The sequence below is a fragment of the Ranitomeya variabilis genome, chromosome 4, assembly GCF_051348905.1.
Source record: "Ranitomeya variabilis isolate aRanVar5 chromosome 4, aRanVar5.hap1, whole genome shotgun sequence".
Lineage (NCBI taxonomy): Eukaryota > Metazoa > Chordata > Amphibia > Anura > Dendrobatidae > Ranitomeya > Ranitomeya variabilis.
The window spans coordinates 401,015,784-401,041,428 of NC_135235.1; the positions used below are offsets into that span (position 1 = coordinate 401,015,784).

The 25,645-nt window shown below is 45.4% G+C and overlaps 1 protein-coding gene across 4 annotated transcripts in view; it reads right to left on the reverse strand.

The window, feature by feature from the left end:
• LOC143764907 (uncharacterized) overlaps positions 1-25,645 on the reverse strand; it is a 69,245-nt gene that overhangs the window by 36,081 nt on the left and 7,519 nt on the right. For all 4 annotated transcript variants that reach the window (XM_077251007.1, XM_077251008.1, XM_077251009.1 and 1 more), the window contains exons 2-6: positions 14,028-14,184; positions 9,773-9,964; positions 9,585-9,690; positions 9,397-9,473; positions 7,798-7,909 (exon numbers count right to left, since the gene is read on the reverse strand). In XM_077251007.1, the coding sequence (XP_077107122.1) occupies positions 7,798-7,909; positions 9,397-9,473; positions 9,585-9,690; positions 9,773-9,964; positions 14,028-14,105 (565 nt within the window). In that variant the 5' untranslated portion in view covers positions 14,106-14,184. The remainder of the gene's footprint in view (positions 1-7,797; positions 7,910-9,396; positions 9,474-9,584; positions 9,691-9,772; positions 9,965-14,027; positions 14,185-25,645) is intronic.

A 25,645-nucleotide genomic window follows, 5' to 3' on the forward strand; every position in this document is an offset into this window, starting at 1 on the left:
AAAATTGAGCTCTTTGGCATTAATTCCTTAATGTCCAATGATGGGCATAGCCCTTCATGGCAGGATGTTAGTTCCCGCACCAAAACGGGCTATGCCCGTCATGCATTTAAACTATCACTGCCAGGGCCGGACTGGCCATCGGGCAATTCTGGCAAATGCCAGAAGGGCCGATGGCAGTAGTGGGCCGCTTGAGTGTGCCGCTGTCGGCACACTCTCCCCGCTGTCGGCGCACTCCCGGCCCCGCATTCAACTATACCGGCGTCATAGACGCCGGTACAGTTGAATGCAATGATGGAGGAGAGTGCGTCTGCTGACGCCCCCTCTCCCATCATTCCCCGCTCTGCCTGCCGCTGACACTGCGGGTGCGCGATGACGTCATATCATCGCGCACCTGCAGTGTGACCGGGCGCCGGGCAGACTGCAGCTGCTGAGACCAGAGCCAGAGGAGAGCAGCGCGGGGCACGAGGAGAGAGGTGAGTAGAGTGTTTGTTTTTTTTTTAACAAAGAGTGATGAGTGGATTGTGGAGCTATTGGGGGGGGGGGGGGGCTGCCTGCCTGCCTGCATTCCATTCTATGGGGGCTGCCTGCCTGCATTCCATTCTATGGGGGCTGCCTGCCTGCATTCCATTCTATGGGGGCTGCCTGCCTGCATTACTTTCTATGGGGGCTGCCTGCCTGCATTCCATTCTATGGGGGCTGCCTGCCTGCATTCCATTCTATGGGGGCTGCCTGCCTGCATTCCATTCTATGGGGGCTGCCTGCCTGCATTCCATTCTATGGGGGCTGCCTGCCTGCAGTACATTCTATGGGGGCTGCCTGCCTGCAGTACATTCTATGGGGGCTGCCTGCCTGCAGTACATTCTATGGGGGCTGCCTGCCTGCATTCCATTCTATGGGGGGCTGCCTGCCTGCATTCCATTCTATGGGGGGCTGCCTGCCTGCATTCCATTCTATGGGGGCTGCCTGCCTGCATTCCATTCTATGGGGGGCTGCCTGCCTGCATTCCATTCTATGGGGGCTGCCTGCCTGCATTCCATTCTATGGGGGCTGCCTGCCTGCATTCCATTCTATGGGGGCTGCCTGCCTGCATTCCATTCTATGGGGGCTGCCTGCCTGCATTCCATTCTATGGGGGCTGCCTGCCTGCATTCCATTCTATGGGGGCTGCCTGCCTGCATTCCATTCTATGGGGGCTGCCTGCCTGCAGTACATTCTATGGGGGCTGCCTGCCTGCAGTACATTCTATGGGGGCTGCCTGCCTGCATTCCATTCTATGGGGGGCTGCCTGCCTGCATTCCATTCTATGGGGGCTGCCTGCCTGCATTCCATTCTATGGGGGCTGCCTGCCTGCATTCCATTCTATGGGGGGCTGCCTGCCTGCATTCCATTCTATGGGGGCTGCCTGCCTGCATTCCATTCTATGGGGGCTGCCTGCCTGCATTCCATTCTATGGGGGCTGCCTGCCTGCAGTACATTCTATGGGGGCTGCCTGCCTGCAGTACATTCTATGGGGGCTGCCTGCCTGCCTGCAGTACATTCTATGGGGGCTGCCTGCCTGCCTGCAGTACATTCTATGGGGGCTGCCTGCCTGCCTGCAGTACATTCTATGGGGGCTGCCTGCCTGCCTGCAGTACATTCTATGGGGGCTGCCTGCCTGCCTGCAGTACATTCTATGGGGGCTGCCTGCCTGCCTGCAGTACATTCTATGGGGGCTGCCTGCCTGCCTGCAGTACATTCTATGGGGGCTGCCTGCCTGCATTACATTCTATGGGGGCTGCCTGCCTGCATTACATTGTATGGTGGCTGCCTGCATTACATTCTATGGGGCTGGCTGCATTATATTCTATGGGGCTGGCTGCATTCCATTCCATGGGCATGTGCTGCATTATATTCTATGGGGCTGGCTGCATTCCTTGGGCCTGTGCTGCATTATATTCTATGGGGCTGGCTGCATTCCATTCTATGGGAGCTGTGCTGCATTGCATTCTATGGGGCTGTGCTGCATTACATTCTATGGGGCTGTGCTGCATTATATTGTATGGTGGCTGCCTGCATTACATTCTATGGGGCTGGCTGCATTATATTCTATGGGGCTGGCTGCATTCCATTCCATGGGCATGTGCTGCATTATATTCTATGGGGCTGGCTGCATTCCATTCCATGGGCCTGTGCTGCATTATATTCTATGGGGCTGGCTGCATTCCATGGGCCTGTGCTGCATTATATTCTATGGGGGCTGTGCTGCATTACATTATATGGGGGCTGTGCTGCATTACATTATATGGGGGCTGTGCTGTATTACATTCTATGGGGCTGTGCTGTATTACATTCTATGGGGGCTGTGCTGTATTACATTCTATGGGGCTGTGCTGTATTGTCTATGGGGGCTGAGCTGTATTACATTCTATGGGGCTGTGCTGTATTACATTCTATGGGGGCTGTGCTGTATTACATTCTATGGGGACTGTGCTGCATTACATTCTATGGGGACTGTGCTGCATTACATTCTATGGGGGCTGTGCTGCATTACATTCTATGGGGGGCTGTGCTGCATTACATTCTATGGGGGCTGTGCAGCATTACATTCTATGGGGACTGGGCTGCATTGCATTCTATGGGGGCTGTGCTGCATTACATTCTATGGGGACTGTGCTGTATTATAGTCTATGGGGGCTGTGCTGTATTACATTCTATGGGGCTGTGCTGTATTATAGTCTATGGGGGCTGAGCTGTAATGTTGGATACAGCTGTAATTATATGTTATATAGTTGTGTTACACTCCCCTCACTTCTTGTAACCTACAAGTGTACAAAGATATTATACAGTCACCATGCGACAAGTGGGCCTGTGTGACTTCAAATGCCAGGGCTGAATTTTAGTCCCAGTCCGGCCCTGATCACTGCGTGTAAATATGTAGTGACAGTTCAGGGCCAACAGCTGAGAGGCACGGGAAGAGGTGCAGGGACCCATGCCATCGGTCTCACACCCAGATCGCTGTGATTGGTCAGTCAATCGGACTGACCGATCACAGCATGATCGCGCAGGAGATGATGAAATATCAGCACCTCCTGCCTGATTAGTACAGCAGCTCAGCTCTGCCAGTGGCCGAGCGTCTGCACTAACAGCCAGGAGCAGTGTCAGCACCGCCCCTGGCTGCTAACCCCCTAAATGCTGTGATCGAGTGCAATCACAGCGTTCAGTAGGGAGGCAAAAGGACGGGAGCTCCCACTGCCTTCAGATCGGCGTCATCGCGGGGTCCAATCGTTGCCATGGTGACCCGGGTCACCAAACTACAGAAAACTTCTAACACAATGCTCACAGCATGGTGTCAGAAGCTTTCAGTATAGTTATAATGCACTGCAATGCTATTAATGCAAGGGAGTAGGTAAAAAAAAAAATATAAAAAAAAAATATGTAAAACAAAAATATTACAAAATAATATTAATAATATAATAAAAATCCACACATTTTTATGTAAAAAAAATTAAACAAACAAAAAAAGTACACGTGTGGTATCGCCACTTCCGGAACAATCTGATCTATAAAATTGTCATGGTAGTTAAGACCTTCAGTGAACGGCATAAAAAAAAAAAAAAAAAAAACACAAAAAAAGTAGCAAACAATACTTTATCATCATACCGCTTGGAAAAAGAGGAATAAAGCGCAACCAAAAAGACGAATGTGAATAAAAATAGTATCACTGAATGCGTCATCTTGTCCCGCAAAAAACAAGCTGCCATAACAGCTCAATCATCAGAAAAATAAAAAAGTTATGGCTCTCAGAATAAAGCAATGCAAAAATAATAATATTTTATATATAAACGTTTTTATTGTGTAAAAGCTCCAAAAAAAAAAAAAAAAACCTATATAAATGTGGCTGTTATTGTGCTGACCCGAAGAATAAAGCTGCCTTATCAATTTTACAACATACAGAATGGAGAATATTTTTTAAAACATTTTTTTTTTACTTTTGCCATGCTTCAATAGCCTCCATGGGAGGCTAGAAGCTGGCATAGCCTGATCGGCTCTGCTATATAGCAGTGATCATCAGAACGCTGCTATGTAGCTGAATAACAGGCTTGCTATGAGCGCCGACCACAGGGTGGCGCTCACAGCAATCCAGCATCAACAACCATAAGGAGACCAGAAGACAAGGAGCCCTCAAGGTTGTCACGCTGACCCCCGATCATGTGACGGGGGTCGGCGTTGCGAGTATTTCTGGCCGCAAGCGGTGGTAAAAATGCCGTTGCCAGCGTTTGACAGCGGCATTTAACTAGTTAATAGCGGCAGGTGGATCGCGATTCCACCTGCCGCTATTGCGCGCACATGTCAGCTGTACAAAACAGCTGACATGTCGCGACTTTGATGTGGGCTCATCGCAGGACCGCCGGGCACCGGAGACACCCGCAGAGCACCGAGCAGCAGCGCCAGACACCAGCAGCACTGCCAGACACCCCTTCATCCCAGCCTGTGGCCTGCAGCATCACCCCACTCCTGCCTCCTCCAACAGGGACCCCGCTTCACCGCAGCCACCACCTCCGGTAAGCAATAAGATGCATGGATTATAAGAAGCACCACCATTTTATTAAACAAAATTTTTTTCCTATTTTTCTCCTCAAAATTTGGGGTGCGTCTTATAATCCGGAGCGTCTTATAAAGCGAAAAATACGGTATATAATTTATACAACTGAGAAGTTGATGTGTTCCACCAACTCCTTATTCACCCCCCTCAGGGAGCAGAAAGCAGACTACCAAGATAGATGATTTCTGTAAGTTTTCTCCTGTTTATTTTATACTGTTTTTTGCATAAGTTGTATGTCTTTTTATTATCATATTTTTATACCTTTTTCATACTGTAAGCACTGAACCTTTTTGTATTAAAGTATAAAACTTTAACAATTTGAACTTTGAATGTTCTAACGAATCCATAGCCTAAGGTGTGTGAGCCTTATGTGTGGTAGACAATATTATTATTAATATTTCCAGGACTCATCGCCCGTGTGTTCGATGAGTGGTGGCAGCGTGTATAAGCGGGTATGTGGCCTGGGTCGGTGTGTGATTTATGCTCCCATTAGAGCATAGGACAGAGGTTGAATGCTGGACTGAGAGTGGGGAGATAGATTAACCCTTGCAGGCACAACCCCAAGTCACATGCTGAGAGCGGATAAGTGACGAATTAGTGACACCACGGAGAGGGATCCGTGACAGGATCAAATAATTATTTCCTTCACTTTATACCAGGATGGAGATGAGGGGACCATGTATACCATGAGGGGGATGTGGGGACCATGTATAGGAGGATGGGGAAGGGGGCCATATATACCAGGATGGGGGGCTATACATACCTGAATGAGGACATATACCAGGATGGGGGATATTAGTAAAGAATTGGGGGACATTACCCCTATAACAGTGTCTAAAACCTAGGTGCATCTTATGGTTACTGCACTTTATAGTCCGAAAAATACGGTAGATGCCTGTTACAGTTAAGGCACTTTTTTTTTCTTAAAGTGCTAGATAAACTAATCCACCCGGTGGTTGGTGCTCATAGTAATTTCTGCTACATACAGGCAATCTGATCATCGCCTGTATGTAGCAGAGCCAATCGGACAACTGCAGCTTCTGGACTATTGAAGCGTGCAAAAAGTTAAAAAAAAGTTTTTAAAAATATTAATTAAAAAAAGTTCAAATCACCCCCCTTTCGCCCCATTTAAAATAAAACAATAAAAAAACAAAACAAATATACACATATTTGGGATCGTCCCATTCAGAATCACCCGATCTATCAATATAAAAAAAGAATTAACCCGATCGCTAAATGGCGTAACAAAGAAAAAATTCAAAACGTCAGAATTACATTTTTTTGGTCGCTGCTACACTGCAATAAAATGCAATAATGAGCAATCAAAAGATCATATCTAAATCAAAATGGTGTCAAAAACGTCAGCTAGGCCCGCAAAAAATAAGCACTCACCCAACCCTAGATCACGAGAAATGGAGATATCGGAAAATAGTGCCATTTAGCACACCCGCTGCCATGTAGCCCAACCACGCCCCCAACACTGATTGGTAGTTTTCTGCCTATGCTCAGTGTACACGGAAAACAGCCAATCAGTGGTGTGGGTGGGGTTATAGAGCTCAGCATTCATGGTTGATCTGACAAAAATTTTTTAATCAAAACTACAGCGTCCAGCAAAATTGATACAACGCTGGATTCAGGGTCTCTGCCCAGCATCATGCTGCTCTCAGATGGAATAGCAAAAACCTGGTGACAGATTCCTTTGAAATTCCAGAAAATGTTACTATCTGTATTAGTTTTACTATGTGAAAGGCAAAAAAATATTATAAATAATAATGCACAAGAGATATATCCTGTTGGTGGTAAACAAGTACTAAATACAATGTTACTGCTCAAATTCACAAATGATCTGAAGTCTGTGCAGTGCCCCATACTTAGAGGCGTTTTTCCTATGCTTTTCTTACGCAAATTTTCAGCTGCGTTTTACAGTACCAGCAAAGTCTATGAGTCTGTGTTTTGTGTTTGATTGGCTTTTTTCACAATAAGTCATGTCACTTCTTCAGAATTTGTCACCCATTGAAAGTAATGAGTGGTGGAAAAAAAAGCTGAAAACCGAATGTATCATATTTTGCTGCATTTTTAGTGAAAGAAAGCAAGTACAGCAGTATGTGAAATGCATTTATTTTTGTGATTTTTCCAGGATTACCATCTTGTCATGGTTACCTGACATGGCAGTGTGGATTAGTAAAGTTTCATTAAATTAGTGATGCATAAAAACTGAACACAAAACTGAAAAACATAATTGAGCGCTGTCAGGTTGCTAGCTTGTTAACAGTTAATGCAGAATACTTTAGGCTGAACCAATGTGAGAATGGACCTGATCTTGTTCTGTGAGATCAAGAATCAGGGGATCTGATCATATTTAGGACTTAACTCCCTTCTCAACAGTTTAAGAGTGAGAACATTCCTAATTGCAAAGGTGGCCTTAGTCACATTTTCGTTGACGACTGTGCCCATTCTTGCCATCATTTAGTACATTTGACATGTACCAAAAATCCCATATTTTACTGTTCAAGGGTAACCTTTGTAATATTGGCTTATAAAATAAATGTAAAACAACTATAAATAAGACCATTTTGTGATATATCTGAATAGAATAATCTGCTTCTTTCTCCTTCTAGATTGAGCTTTCACTTTCAGATCGTGGGCAAAATCTGTATTCAGTGACGACATTACAGAGGTACAGGACAGTTGGTGCTTTGAATATTCTATGGAGAGGGAGGAGCTAGAGACCAATTCAGGAGATTCTACTTCAAGCTCCATAGACCTTTATGAGCAGCAACTACAGTCTCAGTAATTGCAAAACCTGCAATGAGTGAATTTTGAGAATAATCGATCAGTCAGGAGGAAGAAGAAGCAGATTTATCTGATAAGATATTATATCGTTTCTTTTTTATGTGCAGTATTCATTTAGAAAATGGAAATTAAAACATTAGTTACTCTTTAAAGTGTTTTTAAAATGTCAAAATCTGACAAACAGTAAAATAATTGCCAGTAAGGAAGTGTAAATTTGGGAGGGAACACTAAATTAAGGACTATAGGTTTTAACTATTGGTGCTCTGCTTTTCAAACCTCTACTAATAACATCTGATGTAACAAAGCCATTTTATCTCTGTATCCTATATACTGTGGCAGCAAGTAAAAAAAAAATTCCAAGACAGTATGTTCTGAAAAAAAAGAGAATATGTGACTCTTCATCACTCAGTGTTTATTACTTACGAGTGCTAATTTCTACAGGTATTTCCTCTTCCTTGCACTTCACATCATACATCCCATATGTCTCTTCGTCATCATCCATTACTTCAACTTTAATATCAATAAGATTTTCAGCCTGATTGAACAATCAGATAACATTCTAATAAAATAATAATTCTAAATAAAATACACAATCATAAGCTCCTTTAACCCCTTAATAACCACCAATACACATTAAAATGGAGTTTGTTAAGGGGCCCTTACATATAATCGCTGTTTTAAATCGTATCATGCAAAAAATAAGCCCTGTTCGTGAAAAAATCAAAAAGTTACAGCTCTTAGAATATGGCGAAGAAATAACTATTTTTATAAAAAAAAGCATTTTTACTGTGGGATATTAGCAAAGCATAAAACAATACTATATAAATCTGGTACTACTGCAATCACACTGACCCAAAGAATAAAGTCTAATCGCTTATACTGCACAAGGAACAGCGTAAAAAAAATAAATAAATAAAACCAATTGTCACGATCCATATTTGGACTTGTGGCAGCTATGGCTCCACTTCGTTTAAATGTAGCTTTTTTCTTTTCAGTCCATCGGAGGTTAATGTCAGTCCCCCCCCTTCCAGCTGGCAATCTGGTGTAACTGCAGTGTTACTGGGTCAGCTGATGTGGGTGGTGACCACTCCCATCATCCTTTAAATGGTCACCTGATGCATCAGCTGGCAGTTGATGATAGAGCAATCTTCAGTGAGCAAGCCTGAGTGAGGAGCTCTCTGGGTGCAGTAGTGCTTCTACTTCTACAAGTAGGGCACTGCAGAGAAAAGAACTTACTGCCAGGTTTCACTGCAGATTAGAGCTAATTGGGAGGAATTTGCAGTGGGACAACTGATGTAAAACTTGGTGTCACAGTGTGACCCGACCCAACGGGTGGTCGGTCAACGGACGGCACAACTCACAAACAACGGGATGGAAAAGGTGAGAAGAAGGCCCTACCCGTAGGGAATGGTCACCACCTGAGCTCAAACCTGAGCCTGTCCCTGCACTCCCCTAACACCCTATGCGGGTCCTTCCCCCGTCAGGATACCTCATTCCTAGTAGTCACCTATTACTGCTAGTGCACTGGCCGGCAAGGAGCACTAGCCTCACCTCTGCAGATAATACACACAGGGGGACGTGATTAACACCAAAGGGACAAGGTAACAAAACACCACACTCAGCTTATGAACACCACTGCTAAGCTCCACACCGCAGAAAACAACAGCAACTGGACTCCAAACACCAGACGTGGCTGACACCAGAGCATTGCTCCTGTTAGGCTGGTCTCCGGAAAGGAGCTGTATCACCAACAGTCAGCTGATGCATCAGGTGACCATTTAAAGGATGGTGGGAGTGGTCACCACCTGCATCAGCTGACCCAGCAGCACTGCAGTAACATAAAAGTGCCATTAACCCCCAATGGTCCAAAAGGAAAAAAAAGTTTTAAACTGAATGGAACCAGAGCTGCCACAAATCCAAAAATAGATCGTGACACTTGGCTTGGGAGGACTTATAAAAAAGTGGACAATCTTTGGAATGAAGAAAAGGCCTAGAAAGCTCATATACTGACCATATACCTACCTGATGATCCTCTGGACAATCCTGGGTATAAAACGGACTGGAACATCTCTTTGGTGTACTTGTATTGCTGGATCCATCTGAAAAACACACACACAATAACTGAATGCATGGTTAACGTGTGGTGATCAGTCGATGGATATACAGTGACATGAACATTGAATTTCCAATTAACAAAATGATCCTCTTACCCGGTGAGGCAATAGGCTGTTGGTCCTCATTCTGGTCAGCTTTGCATAGATCACTATGTCCTTCTACATACTTCCACTTCTCCGGGCAGAGATATTCTGCGAAATCCTGGCACACAATGACACAGTCATCATCCAGACATCTTTCTTGGTGTTACTGTATAATGTGCAAGCATCCCAGCAGCGCTCACCTCTCCAGTCAGCAGCTCAGTGATCTTGTTGGTGAGCACTAGGATCTTCGTCCTATTTTTTCTGATATGAAATATTGAGTGAATCTGAAGCCATGTGATGGGGCTCTGGGTCTTGCTCCATTCTCTTGAAGCAAGGGGGTGTTTGGTAGGAATGTCGCTCTCACAAGGTGTCTTCTTCACAACTATGCATTCCTGTGTGTGGCAAGAAGAAATATCACAAAACTTTAGGGCAGAATTACACCGCTGTACACTTGTAAGGTCAAGGCCAATCATCTTTGACTCCAGCATGATGTAGGAATAGACACTGATTCCAACAATGTATCACTTACTGGGCTGCTTACTATAGTTTTGATAACTGCTGTTTTATCAGCAGGTGGTTACAACTAAATGTCTAGTAAATCTGCAGCCATGGAGTCCTCAATATTCATGAGCTCTGTGTAATGCTGCACACGACACTGACAGGCAGCTTTCTGCCTATGCAGTGTACACAGAAAGCTGCCAATCAGTGTTGGACGCTGGGTTATACAGAGCTCAACATTTAGAGAACTTGTAGATCTTCAGCAGACAGAGCTGTGATTCTATCAAAATGACAACAAGCAGCCCAGTAAGTGATACATTGCTGGAATCAGGTTTTCTAACAATATATCATGCCACCTTCAGATGGGGTAGCAAAAACCTGGTGACAGGTTCCCTTAAGGCTGTGCGCCCACAGTGAGTCTTTGAAGCGGCATATTTCCACTGTGTCGAAAACAGTGTCATACAGTTCCAGCAAAGTGGATGGGATTGAACTGTGCTTCTTTTGTACTCAGCGTAAACTGACTCCACAACATGAAAAATTTCTCTTCCGGGTGCTGAGAGTTCTATGTGATGATTTTTCCCATAGACTTACATTAGATGCGGGAAATCAGTAAGTAAGAAATAGATATGCGTTTTAGAGCGAAACTCAAAATGCATATAATTTGCACGACCGTATCAATAAAGTTTTGCCAAATGCAATAAGTACCAGAAGTATCAAAAACAAAGCATCTTTATTTTAAACATGACATACCAACAACAAAAAAAGCACAATGTCAAAAACGCATGTAAAAAACACAATTAACGTATAGGTACATCCAAGGTCGCCTCCCCGTTTGATGCGGGCTCCGGTGATGATCCTGCAACTTTTCCGGTACATGTCAGTTGATTTCACCAGAGGCTGTTAACATGTTAATCTTTGATGGCGGCATTTAACATGATCACGCCGGAAACGCGTCACTTATCCCGCCCATCAGCGTCCCTGTCACATGCCTGCGGGTCGCAGATGGGTTGGCATGACAACTCGGGGTCTGCAGGAGACCCCTGTGGTTGTCATCGCCGAACTGCTATGACCACCACCCTGCGGACGGCGCTCACAGCAGATAAGCATTTTAGTTACACATAGCAGGGCTGGGGTCCTGCTATGTGTAGCACAGGTGATCATAAGATCACAGCTTCTAGTCTCCAATGGAGACTACTGAAGCCAGTATTTATAAAAAATAAATAAAATTAAAAAAAATAAAAGTTTCAATCACCCCCCATTCGCCCCATTCAAAATAAAACAATTAAGAAAAAATAAAAAGTACACATATTTGGTATCACCATGTTCAGAATTGCCCGATCTATCAATATATAAAAAGAATTAATCCAATCGGTTAACGGCGTGAAAAACAAACAAAAAAAAAATCTAACACCGGTATTATGTTTTTTGAGTCGCAGCAACCTTGCGTTAGAATGTAATAATGGGCGATAAAAAGAGCGTATCTGCACCAAAAGGGTATTAATGTAAACGTCAGCTCAGCACGCAAAAATTACCGTATATACTCGAGTATAAGCCAAGATTTTCAGCCCATTTTTTGGGGCTGAAAGTCCCCCTCTCGACTTATATTCGAGTCCTACCCAGGGGTCGGCAGGGGAGGGGGAGCGGGGGCTGTCTAATTATACTCGCCTGCTCCTGGCGCAGTCCCTGCACATCTTTTCCCCGGCGCCGGCAGCTTCTTCCTGTACTGAGCGGTCACATGGTACCGCTCATTACAGTAATAAATATGCGGCTCCACCTCCCATAAGGGTGGAGCCGCATATTCATTACTGTAATGAGCAGTAACGGTGACCGCTCAGTAGAGGAAGAAGCAGCAGCGCCGGGGAACCAGGGACTGCACCGCACCAGGAGCAGGTGAGTATAATGGGGAGCGCAGCGCTGCGCGATATTCACCTATACCCCGTTCCAGCCACCGCTCTGTCTTCAGCGTCTTCTGCAGTGACGCTCAGGTCAGAGGGCGAGGTGACGTGGTTAGTGCGCACCCTCTGCCTGAACGTCAGTGTGGAAGACGCTGAAGATGGAGCTGCGCCGGAACGAAGTCAGGTGAATATTGAAAGTGCCGGGGGCCTGAGCGACGGAGAGGTGAGTATGTGTTTTTGTTTTTTTTTATCGCAGCAACAGCAAATGGGGCAAGTGTCTGTATGGAGCATCTTATGGGGCCATAACGGTTGTGCAGCACTATAATGGGGCAAGTGTCTGTATAGAGCATCTTATGGGGCCATAACGTTTGTGCAGCACTATAATGGGGCAAATGTCTCTATGGAGCATCTTATGGGGCCATAACGTTTGTGCAGCACTATAATGGGGCAAGTGTCTGTATAGAGCCTCTTATGGGGCCATAACGTTTGTGCAGCACTATATGGGGCAAGTGTCTTTATAGGGCCATAATCAACGTTTACTCAGCACTATATGGGGCAAGTGTCTGTATGAGGCCATAATAAACGTTTGTGCAGCACTATATGGGGCAAGTGTCTTTATAGGGCCATAATCAACGTTTACTCAGCACTATATGGGATAAGTGTCTGTATGAGGCCATAATAAACGTTTGTGCAGCACTATATGGGGCAAATATCTTTATGGAGCATCTTATGGGGCCATAATCAACATTTGTGCAGCATTATATTGGGCAAATGTGTCTATGGAGCATCTTATGGGGCCATTATTAACCTTTATGCAGGATTATATGGGGCATATTTTAATATGGAGCATCTTATGGGGCTCATCATAAACTTTATGGATCATTACATGGGGCTCCTGATTCAATATGGATATTCAAAAACACTTAACCTACTGATGTCTCAATTAATTTTACTTTTATTGGTATCTGTTTTTACTTTTGACATTTACCGGTAGCTGCTGCATTTCCCACCCTAGGCTTATACTCGAGTCATTCAGTTTTCCCAGTTTTTTGTGGCAAAATTAGGGGTCTAGGCTTATACTCTGGTCGGCTTATACTCGAGTATATATGGTAATCCCTCACCCAGCCCCAGATCACGAAAAATGGAGATGCTACGGGTCTCTGAAAATGGAGACTTTTTTTTGTTCAAACTGGATTATTTTTTCACCACTTAAGTGAAAAAGAACCTAGATATGTTTGGTGTCAATGAACTCGTAATGACCTGGAGAATCATAATGGCAGGTCAGTATTAGCATTTAGTGAACCTAGGAAAAAAAAAAAAAAACAATTGTGGAATTTAACTTTTTTTTGCAATTTCACCCCACTTTGATTTTTTCCCGTTTTCCAGTAGACTAAACATACTGGAAGTCTCCGCAAGATAAATGTGACCCATACAATGTATTGGACGCGGTTATTCCGCACGGTTCAATGAACATATGCGGATTCACCTGCGCTCAAAAGCCGGAAGCGCTTGGACGCAGTGGACAAGTGCTGCATTCAAAGCGCTGCCGACTCCTGACCCTGGGAACATACCCTTAGAGGTGCATCAATAGCTTTTCAACCACTATGTATGGATCCAACACTGAAGTGGCATTTCTGGATTACAACTTTTAAAGGGAATCTGTCAGTAGGATCAAACCTCCTAGGCCATTCATATGGGCATGTAGGGCATAGGAAGCAAAATAAAATGATACCTAGATATCTGAAATTCGATGTCTTATTCCAGAGAAATTCACGTTTTTCTTGTATGTAAATGAGCTGTTCAGGACTAGGGGCGGGCCATAGATCTCCCTGAGAATCTGCCTCCAGAGCTTATTATAAATGAAAGCGAGTGCTACCAGGAAGAGACACGTAACTGACAGTCTACTCTCGTACATCACAGCTCTGCAGTGAGATCAGAACTAACACTAACTTCCATATCAGAAAAATGTGGATTTCTCTGGAATAACTCTGTGCATTCTGCAAGCAAAAAATTGTAACAGTCAAGCAACTAGTAATGCCATGTAATTCCCCAAATTCCTTACCTCTCCAGTAAGTAGATAAACGATCTCCAAGGTGAGGTTTAATAACGTCTCACTCATCTTTTCTCTATCCTTGTCCATCCTCGGTGGGTCAGTCTGGACCAGGAGCAATGTCGAACAGACTACAGTATCAGATGAATTCAGTGCATAAGATCCTTAACTGCAGAAATAAGTGGAAAAAGCTCACTGGTGATATAATATATTCAGAAATTGCAACATGATTATCCCCTTTCCAACAATTGATGCACTGGTAAGCCAACTGTTTGGTCTCTGTGTATGTGGGTTCAGGAGCTGAGCTTGCATCATATTAGGCAGATGCAGGCTGCTCCACTCACTGCTGACAACCCATTATTTATCAGCTCTGACAACAGCATTTAAAGCGCAATGTCTGGGGATGCGCCATTCCATGCAACAATTGCCTGCCCAAGACAAGATCATTGGGTGCTTATGGGGGCAGTAACGGCAGCTGGGGGTCTGCAATGATGGTGTCCCTGTGGCTTGCATTCACAGGACACCTTGATTTTCTCTATATACTGCTATAGCATTATATTGCAGCATAGAGAACAAGTGATCAGATGAAGGTCCAAGTCCCTAACAATGTCAGAATCATGTTTTTTGTTTTTTTGTAGCAACAACCCCGGCAAAAAAAATACATATAAAAAGCAACAACAGTACATGTACCTGGAAAAGTTATCACTAAAACGTCAAATCGCCACCAAAGAAACAAGATTTCACACAACTACACTGATGTAAAAGTGTCAAAGATCTCAGAAAATAACAGCACAAAGCAATTTTTCGGTTTGTTTGTTGTTGTTTTTTTAACAAACTTACGATTTTTTTCACTGAAAACAAAAAGGTGCAAATGAGTATATGTGAGCTAGATGACGATACAGCTGACCAACATTGAGAGGAGCGCTACGCTCCCTCTCCCATCATCCCTCTGTCAGCATCTGATGCAGCAGACACCGACAGTGGGTGCGATAACGTCACTACCCAGGGCCCGCTGTCAGGAGATGAGCGGGAGCTCGGAGGAGCGCAGGAACCAGAAGGAAGAGAGGCGAGTATTGGATTTATTTATTTTTTTATGGAGGTGCATCATACTATATAGGCCTGGGGGGTGCATTATATTAGAGTCTGCCTATGGGGGGCTCCCTTATATTAGAGTCTGACTATGGGGGGCTGCATTACTTTAGAGTCTGCCTGGGTAGTGCATTATATTAGAGTCTGCCTGGGGCTGCATTATATTAGAGTCTGCCTGGGTAGTGCATTATATTAGAGTCTGCCTGGGGGTGCATTATATTAGAGTCTGCCTGGGGGTGCATTATATTAGAGTCTGCCTGGGGAGTGCATTATATTAGAGTCTTCCTGGGGTTGCATTATATTAGAGTCTCCCTATGGGGGGCTGCATGATATTACAGTCTGCCTGGGGGGTGCATTATATTAGTCTGCCTATGGGGGGCTGCATTATATTAGAGTCTGCCTGGGGGGCTGCATTATATTAGAGTCTGCCTGGGGGGTGCATTATATTAGAGTCTGCCTGGGGGGACATTATATTAGAGTCTGCCTATGGGGGGCTGCATTATATTAGAGTCTGCCTATGGGGGGCTGCATTATATTAGAGTCTGCCTGGGGGTGCATTATATTAGAGTCTGCCTATGGGGGGCTGCATTATATTAGCGTCTGCCTGGGGGCTACCTTATATTAGAGTCTGCATTATATTAGAGTCTGCCTGGGGAGTGCATTATATTAGCGTCTGCCTGGGGGGCTACCTTATATTAGAGTCTGCCTGGGGGTGCATTATATTAGAGCTTGCCTATGGGGGGCTGCCTTATATTAGGGGATGCCTTATATTAGAGTCTGCCTGGGAGTGCATTATATTAGAGTCTGCCTGGGGAGTGCATTGTATTAGAGTCTGCCTGGGGGGTGCATTATATTAGAGTCTGCCTGGGGGGACATTATATTAGAGTCTGCCTATGGGGGGCTGCATTATATTAGAGTCTGCCTATGGGGGGCTGCATTATATTAGAGTCTGCCTGGGGGTGCATTATATTAGAGTCTGCCTATGGGGGGCTGCATTATATTAGCGTCTGCCTGGGGGGCTACCTTATATTAGAGTCTGCATTATATTAGAGTCTGCCTGGGGGTGCATTATATTAGAGTTTGCCTATGGGGGGCTGCCTTATATTAGGGGATGCCTTATATTAGAGTCTGCCTGGGAGTGCATTATATTAGAGTCTGCCTGGGGAGTGCATTATATTAGAGTCTGCCTGGGGGGTGCATTATATTAGAGTCTGCCTGGGGGTGCATTATATTAGAGTCTGCCTATGGGGGGCTGCATTATATTAGAGTCTGCCTTGGGGGTGCATTATATTAGAGTCTGCCTATGGGGGGCTGCCTTATATTAGGGGATGCCTTATATTAGAGTCTGCCTGGGGGTGCATTATATTAGAGTCTGCCTATGGGTGGCTGCCTTATATTAGGGGATGCCTGGGGGTGCATTATATTAGAGTCTGCCTGGGGGGTGCATTATATTAGAGTCTGCCTATAGGGGGGGGGCTGCCGTATATTAGGGGATGCCTTAGAGTCTGCCTGGAGGTGCATTATATTAGAGACTGCCTGGGGGGTGCATTATATTAGAGTCTGCCTATGGGGGGCTGCCTTATATTAGGGGATGCCTTATATTAGAGTCAGCCTGTGGGGTGCATTATATTAAGAGTCTGTCTATAGGGGGCTGCCTTATATTAGAGTATGCCTGAGGGTGCATTATATTAGTCTGCCTGGGGATGCATTATATTGGAGTCTGCCTATGGGTGCATTATATTAGAGTCTGCCTATGAGGGGCAGACTTCTATTACAGTCTGCCTGGGGGTGCATTATATATTAGTCTGCCTATGGGGGCTGCCTTATATTACAGTCTACCTATGGGGGGCTGCCTTATATTAGTCTGCAAATGGGGAGCTGCCTTATATTACAGTCTGCCTATGGGGGGCGGACTTCTATTAGTCTGCCTGAGGGTGCATTGTATTACAGTCTGCTTATGGGGGGCTGCCTTATATTAGAGTCTGCCTATGGGGGGGCAAAGAGAACCACACAGTAGGTGCAGTAATAGGGACACATACGGCAGCAGCGGCTCAGTATTGGGGTATCAGCAGGATGAGGAGTTTGTGCAGGTTGGGAATAGATGGTGATGGGGCTGGAATATGAGAAGTGAAATGTGTCTTTGTTGTAATTTCTGCAGCCGAATCGTGGCTGGAAGAAGTTGTCATGTCGGTCTGGGCCAGATGGAAAAGACGTGAAAAGTGAACAAAAAGAATGTCAGCTGTCAGTCATTATCTGTAACTGTACTGTGATCTCTTATATGTTCTGTAGGACTGGTATCTATTACTGACCATATGGCGGTAATATCAATATTGGTCTTTATACAGAGACTAGATGGTGGCCCGATTCTAACGCATCGGGTATTCTAGAATATGCATGTCCACGTAGTATATTGCACAACCCACGTAGTATATTGCCCAGCCACGTAGTATATTGCCCAGCCACATAGTATATTGCCCAGCCACGTAGTATATTGCGCAGTTACGTAGTATATTGCCCAGTGACATAGTATACAGTACAGAGCCATGTAGTATATTGCACAGCGACATAGTATATTGCCCAGCCACGTAGTATATTGCCCAGCCACGTAGTATATTGCCCAGCCACGTAGTATATTGCGCAGTTACGTAGTATATTGCCCAGTGACGTAGTATACAGTACAGAGCCACGTAGTATATTGCACAGCGACGTAGTATATTGCACAGCGACGTAGTATACAGCACAGAGCCACGTAGTATATTGCCCAGCGAAGTAGTATATTGCACAGCCCACGTAGTATATTGCCCAGCCACGTAGTATATTGCCCAGTGACGTAGTATACAGCACAGATCCACGTAGTATATTGCACAGTGACGTAGTATACAGCACAGAGCCACGCAGTATATTGGCCAGTCACGTAGTATATTGCCCAGCCACGTATGTCACAGGTTAAAAAATAAACATATACTCACCTTCCGAAGGGCCCCTTGTAGTTCTGTCGCCTGTGTGCGGTGCAGGCGGCAGCTTCCGGTCCCAGGGTGTGATGACGTCGCGGTCACATGACCGTGACGTCATGGCAGGTCCTTCTCGTGCAGGACTTGTGATGACGTCGCGGCCACATGACCGTGACGTCATGGCAGGTCCTTGTCGCATACCATCCTTAGCACCGGAACCTGCCGCCTGCATGCGGCGGTCACCGGAGCGTCGCAAGCAGCGGGAAAGGCGGCGGAAGGTGAGTATATAATGATTTTTTATTTTTTTAATTATTTTTAACATTAGATGTTTTTACTATTGATGCTGCATAGGCAGCATCAATAGTAAAAACTTGGTCACACAGGGTTAATAGCAGCAGTAACGGAGTGAGTTACCCACGGCATAACGCGGTCCGTTACCGCTGGCATTAACCCTGTGTGAGCGGTGACTGCGGGGAGTATGGGAGGGACTAATCGGACTGTGGCCGTCGCTAATTGGTCGCGGCAGCCATGACAGGCAGCTGGCGAGACACCAATCAGCGACTTGGATTCCATGACAGACAGAGGCCGCGACCAATGAATATCTGTGACAGACAGAAGGACAGACGGAAGTGACCCTTAGGGTATGTGCACACGTTCAGGTTTTTTCTGCGATAAAAACGCTATAAAAACTCATTAAAAACACATACATTATGCATCCTATCATTTAGAATGCATTCTGCATGTTTTGTGCACATGGTGCGTTTTTTTCTGCGAAAAAGAAAACGCATTGCGGTAAAAAAAGCAGCATGTTCATTAATTTTGCGGATTTTCCGCGTTTTTCCCGCAATTCTATGCATTTAGAAAACCCCCCACAAAAAACACATCAAAAAACGCGAAAAAAAATGCGGATTTCTGGCAGAAATGTCCGTTTTTTGTCAGGAAAATTTCTGCAAGAAATCCTGACGTGTGCACATAGCCTTAGGCTACTTTCACACTAGCGTCGTTTGGCCTCCGTCGCAATGCGTCGTTTTGGAGAAAAAACGCATCCTGCAAAAGTGCTTGCAGGATGCATTTTTTCTCCATTGACTTGCATTAGCGACGCATTGCCACACGTCGCATCCGTCGTGCGACGGATGCGTCGTGTTTTGGCGGACCGTCGGCACAAAAAAACGCTACATGTAACGTTTTTTTGTGCGACGTGTCCGCCCCCTCCTCCCCGGACCTTACAATGGGGCAGCGGATGCGTTGAAAAACTGCATCCGCTGCCCCCGTTGTGCGGCGCTTTCAACGCTAGCGTCGTTGCGTCGGCACATCGCATTGCGACGTGCAGTGCACGACGCTAGTGTGAAAGTAGCCTTAGACAATTATATATATAGATTATTTTCAGCAACAGTGCCGTCATCTGCTGAGGTTTTCCTCCACTATTAGGCCGGCGTCACACTAGCGAGTTTTACGGACGTATGAGCGCATAAACTACGTCCGTAAAATACGCATAACACACGGCCCAATGATTCTCTATGGCCCAGCTCCTATCAGCCGTATTTTACCGATCCGTATTATATGGTCTTCTACGGCCGTAGAAAATCGCAGCATGCTGAATTGTCCCCGTATTGCGCAAAAATAATCGCCAATGAAAGTCTATGGGGTCGAGAAAAATACGGATTACACACGGACCAGCGGTGTGACTTGCGAGAAATACGCAGCGGTGTTAGTGAAAAGCCGGTAATTCAATTGCCGGCTTTTCCTCTCTCCTTCACAAACCCGACAGGATATGAGACATGGTTTACATACAGTAAACCATCTCATATCCTTTTTTTTTTGCATATTCCACACTACTAATGTTAGTAGTGTGTATGTGCAAAATTTGGCCGCTGTAGCTGCTAAAATAAAGGGTTAATTCGCGGAAAAAATTGGCGTGGGCTCCCGCGCAATTTTCTCCGCCAGAATGGTAAAGCCAGTGACTGAGGGCAGATATTAATAGCCTAGAGAGGGTCCATGGTTATTGGCCCCCCCTGGCTACAAACATCTGCCCCCAGCCACCCCAGAAAAGACACATCTGTAGGGCTGTCCCACACGTCCAGATAATTCCGGTACCGGAATAAATCGGTACCGGAGTTATCCGTGTCCGTGTGCCTGGGAACTCACGGAGGCCATACCTGCGGCACACGTGTGCCGCCCGTATGGCGAGTGGGTACCACACGGAGCGTGTGGTACCCACTCTGCATGGTGCTGAAGCTGCGATTCATATCATCCCTGCAGTAACGTTTGCTGCAGGGAAAATATGAAGAATAGTGTTTAAAATAAAGATCCATGTGTCCGCCGCCCCCCCACCCCCTGTGCGCCCCCCCCGCTGGTCAGAAAATACTCACCCGGATCCCCCGTCGGCAGTCGCTCCTTCCTGGTCTGGCCGCGGCATACTGTATGCGGTCACGTGGGGCCGCTCATTTACACTCATGAATAGGCGGCTCCGCCCCTATTGGAGGTGGAGCCACATATTCATGAGTGTAATCGGCCGCATACAGTAGGAGGCGCGGCCAGACCAGGAAGGAGCGACTGCCGACGGGGGATCCGGGTGAGTATTTTCTGACCAGCGGGGGGGGCGCACAGGGGGTGGGGGGGCGGCGGACACATGGATCTTTATTTTAAACACTATCATTCATATTTTCTCTATAGCAAACGCTGCTACAGGGAACATATGAATGGCGGCTTCAGCACCATGTGGGGGGGACAGCGCTTACTGTAGCGCTGTCTCCGGCACGCCACACGGACCCCAGACGGAGAATGTCCGTGTGAGGTGCGTGTTTTACACGGACCCATTGACTCTATTGGGTCCGTGTAATCCGTGCGCTCCCACGAACACTGACATGTCTCCGTGTTTGGCACACGGAGACACGGTCCGCACACGGTCCGCACAAAATCAATGACATCTGAACAGATGCATTGATTTTTATGGGTCTACGTGTGTCAGTGTCTCCGGTACGGGAGGAAACTGTCACCTCACGTACCGGAGCCACTGACGTGTGAAACCGGCCGTAAGATGCGCCTATTCTGGCACTTGGCCACTCTCTTCCCATTCCCGTGTAGCGGTGGGATATGGGGTAATGAAGGGTTAATGTCACCTTGCTATTGTAAGGTGACATTAAGCCAGATTAATAATGGAGAGGCGTCAATTATGACACCTATACATTATTAATCCAATAGTACTAAATGGTTAATAAAACACACACACATTATTACAAAGTTTTTTAATGAAATAAAGACACAGGTTGTTGTAATATTTTATTAGACTCTTAATCCACCTGAAGACCCTCGTCCTGAAACAAAGTTAAACAAACAACAATATTCCATACCTTCCGTTGTTATGTCCCACGATGTAAATCCATCTGAAGGGGTTAAATCATTTTACAGCCAGGAGCTGTGCTAAAGCACTCGCTCCTGCCTGTAAAACCCCGGGTACTGAATGGAAAGCAGGGTGATCTGTGGTTACCTTGAGTTGCGGTGATGCGCCCTCTGCTGGATGTCCTCATGAACTGGAGCCTTGGAAAAGTTCCCACGCTCGAGTTCATATGAGGACATCCAGCAGAGGGCGCCTCACCGCAACTCAAGGTAACTACAGATCACCCAGCCTTCCTTTCAGTACCCGGGGTTTACAGGCAGGAGCGAATGATTTAGCACAGCTCCTGGCTGTAAAATGATTTAACCCCTTCAGATGGATTTACATCGTGGGACATAACGACAGAAGGTATGGAATATTGTTGTTTTTTTAACTTTGTTTCAGGACGATGGTCTTCAGGTGGATTAAGAGTCTAATTAAATATTACAACAACCTGTGTCTTTATTTCATTAAAATACTTTGTAATAATGTGTGTGTGTTTTCTTAACCATTTAGTACTATTGAATTAATAATGGATAGGTGTCATAATTGACGCCTCTCCATTATTAACCTGGCTTAATGTCACCTTACAATAGCAAGGTGACATTAACCCTTCATTACCCCATATCCCACCGCTACACGGGAATGGGAAGAGAGTGGCCAAGTGCCAGAATAGGCGCATCTTACAGATGTGCCTTTTCTGGGGTGGCTGGGGGCAGATGTTTGTAGCCAGGGGGGGCCAATAACCATGGACCCTCTCTAGGCTATTAATATCTGCCCTCAGTCACTGGCTTTACCATTCTGGCGGAGAAAATTGCGCGGGTGCCCGCGCCAATTTTTTCCGCGAATTAACCCTTTATTTTAGCAGCTACAGCGGCCAAATATTGCACATACACACTACTAACATTAGTAGTGTGGAATATGCAAAAAAAAGAAAAAGGGATATGAGATGGTTTACTGTATGTAAACCATGTCTCATATCCTGTCGGGTTTGTGAAGGAGAGAGGAAAAGCCGGCAACTGAATTACCGGCTTTTCACATATATCGCGCTGAATTAAATATAAATACAGAATATATATATATATATATATATATATATATATATATATATATATATGTCTCAATGACATATATATATATATATATACTGTATATATGTTTTAATGAACATTTGAGCACATAAATCCATTAGATGTCGGTTTTGCAAGCCTGCGAGAAAATATCGCAGTACGGATGCCATACGGATTACATACGGAGGATGCCATGCGCAAAATACGCTGACACACCCTGCCTACGGATGACATACGGACCACTATTTTGGGGACTTTTCTGCGTATTACGGCCGTAAAAAACGGACCGTATTTACATACGCTGAGTGTGAGGCCGGCCTTAGGGTGCGTCACCCAGTTGTAATCAAGGTTACCTGGTTAGGGGCCCACTCAGAAGTTTTGCCCACCTGAACCAAAACCCTATCTCTGTTTCTTGGCATAATGGGAGGAAAGAACAAAAGTGCAAAAATTGCAGAATCAGGAAGGAATTAAGTCTGTGCTCATTTACAGTTTTATGGAGTACCGTAAATTGCTCCTTTTTAGTGGCACCTTTTTTTCTATACGATTTTTTTATTGACAACTTTACTTATTCAAATGTTTCAGACAGATTTGTGACTTTTTTTTTCTCAAAATGTTGCATTTTTTGCTGCAGACTTTACCTCCCACCCTCCCTCTCCTTCCAGGAATAAGGTTGGGGGAGGATTTTTTTTCATTTGGGGCACTAGTGGTATTTTTTTTTAACTATAGGATTTGTGACTTTTGTTGCTGAAGAGATGCAAAAACTGTTTGCAGGAAAAAAAACAACTTTTTTATTTCGCACCAAATTAATAAACAGTGTGTGCCATTTCGAAGACTTTGGCCCCAAAACAGTCAGCAAAAATCACAAGACAAAAAAAAAAGCGACTACAATAAATCACAAATGATGAATCATGCACTAAAACGTTCCCTGACCCTGTGTAAATGATCTATAATTAGGAAAAAGCAGGAAATGGACTTATGTGTGCCCCAAAATCTGCATGGGCTCGATTAAGATTGTGTTCAGGGCCGGCGTCAACACCCGGCCTAGCCGGGCAAGTGCCGGGGCCCTGACGAGACAGGGGGGCCCACTCACACAGTCATAGAGCCATCTGGCTGCTTTAACCCTTTCTACCCTTTCAATTTGCGCTGGCACAAGCATCTTCTCACTGTCAGTGCAGGGCCAGGCACACATAGGGGTTAATTAAGGACACAGCCAGCGTGACATTGTGGGCGGAGAGTTCTCCTGCTCTGAAATGTGTGCACTCCTGAACTTATCAAGGAGACCGAGCTCCTACCAGCACCTGAGTGAGTGCAATGCTATATCGCTGTATGTTCTGACAGTCTGGGACTGGGTGACCTGGGGCGGCCATGGGCTGGGCGGCTGCAGCTGATATATATATACTACAGCAGCCTCCCAGCCCAGGCCCCCAGCACAGCCTGTATAGATACAGTGTATATAATATATATACAGGACAGGTGCTGGGGGCCTGGGCTGGGCGGCTGTTGAAGTATATACACTGCACAGTACCACTCCCCTGTATATATACACTGTACAGTACCACTCCTGTCCTGTATATATACACTGCATAGCACCACTCCTCCTGTATATATACACTGCACAGTACCACTCCTCCTGTCCTGTATATATACACTGTACAGTACCTCTCCTCCTGTCCTGTATATATACACTGCACAGTACCACTCCTCCTGTCCTGTATATATACACTGCACAGTACCACTCCTCCTGTCCTGTATATATACACTGCACAGTACCACTCCTCCTGTCCTGTATATATACACTGCACAGTACCACTCCTCCTGTCCTGTGTATATACTGTACAGTACCACTCCTCCTGTCCTGTGTATATATACACTGCACATTACCACTCCTCCTGTCCTGTATATATACACTGCACAGTACCACTCCTCCTGTATATATACACTGCACAGTACCACTCCTCCTGTATATATACACTGCACAGTACCACTCCTCCTGTATATATACACTGCATAGCACCACTCCTCCTGTATATATACACCGCACAGTACCACTCCTCCTGTCCTGTATATATACACTGCACAGTACCACTCCTCCTGTATATATACACTGCATAGCACCACTCCTCCTGTATATATACACTGCACAGTACCACTCCTCCTGTCCTGTATATATACACTGCACAGTACCACTCCTCCTGTATATATACACCGCACAGTACCACTCCTCCTGTATATATACACTGCACAGTACCACTTCTCCTGTCCTGTATATATACACTGCACAGTACCACTCCTCCTGTCCTGTATATATACACTGCACAGTAGCACTCCTCCTGTCCTGTATATATACTGCACAGTACCACTCCTCCTGTCCTGTATATATACACTGCATAGCACCACTCCTCCTGTATATATACACTGCACAGTACCACTCCTCCTATCCTGTATATATACACTGCACAGTACCACTCCTCCTGTCCTGTGTATATATACACTGCACAGTACCACTGCTCCTGTCCTGTATATATACACTGCACAGTACCACTCCTCCTGTCCTGTATATATACACTGCACAGTAGCACTCCTCCTGTCCTGTATATATGCACTGCACAGTACCGCTCCTCCTGTCCTGTATATATACACTGCACAGTACCACTCCTCCTGTACTGTATATATACACTGCACAGTACCACTCCTCCTGTATATATACACTGCACAGTACCACTCCTCCTGTATATATACACTGCACAGTACCACTCCTCCTGTATATATACACTGCATAGCACCACTCCTCCTGTATATATACACCGCACAGTACCACTCCTCCTGTCCTGTATATATACACTGCACAGTACCACTCCTCTTGTATATATACACTGCATAGCACCACTCCTCCTGTATATATACACTGCACAGTACCACTCCTCCTGTCCTGTATATATACACTGCACAGTACCACTCCTCCTGTATATATACACCGCACAGTACCACTCCTCCTGTATATATACACTGCACAGTACCACTCCTCCTGTCCTGTATATATACACTGCACAGTACCACTCCTCCTGTATATATACACCGCACAGTACCACTCCTCCTGTCCTGTATATATACACTGCACAGTACCACTCCTCCTGTCCTGTATATATA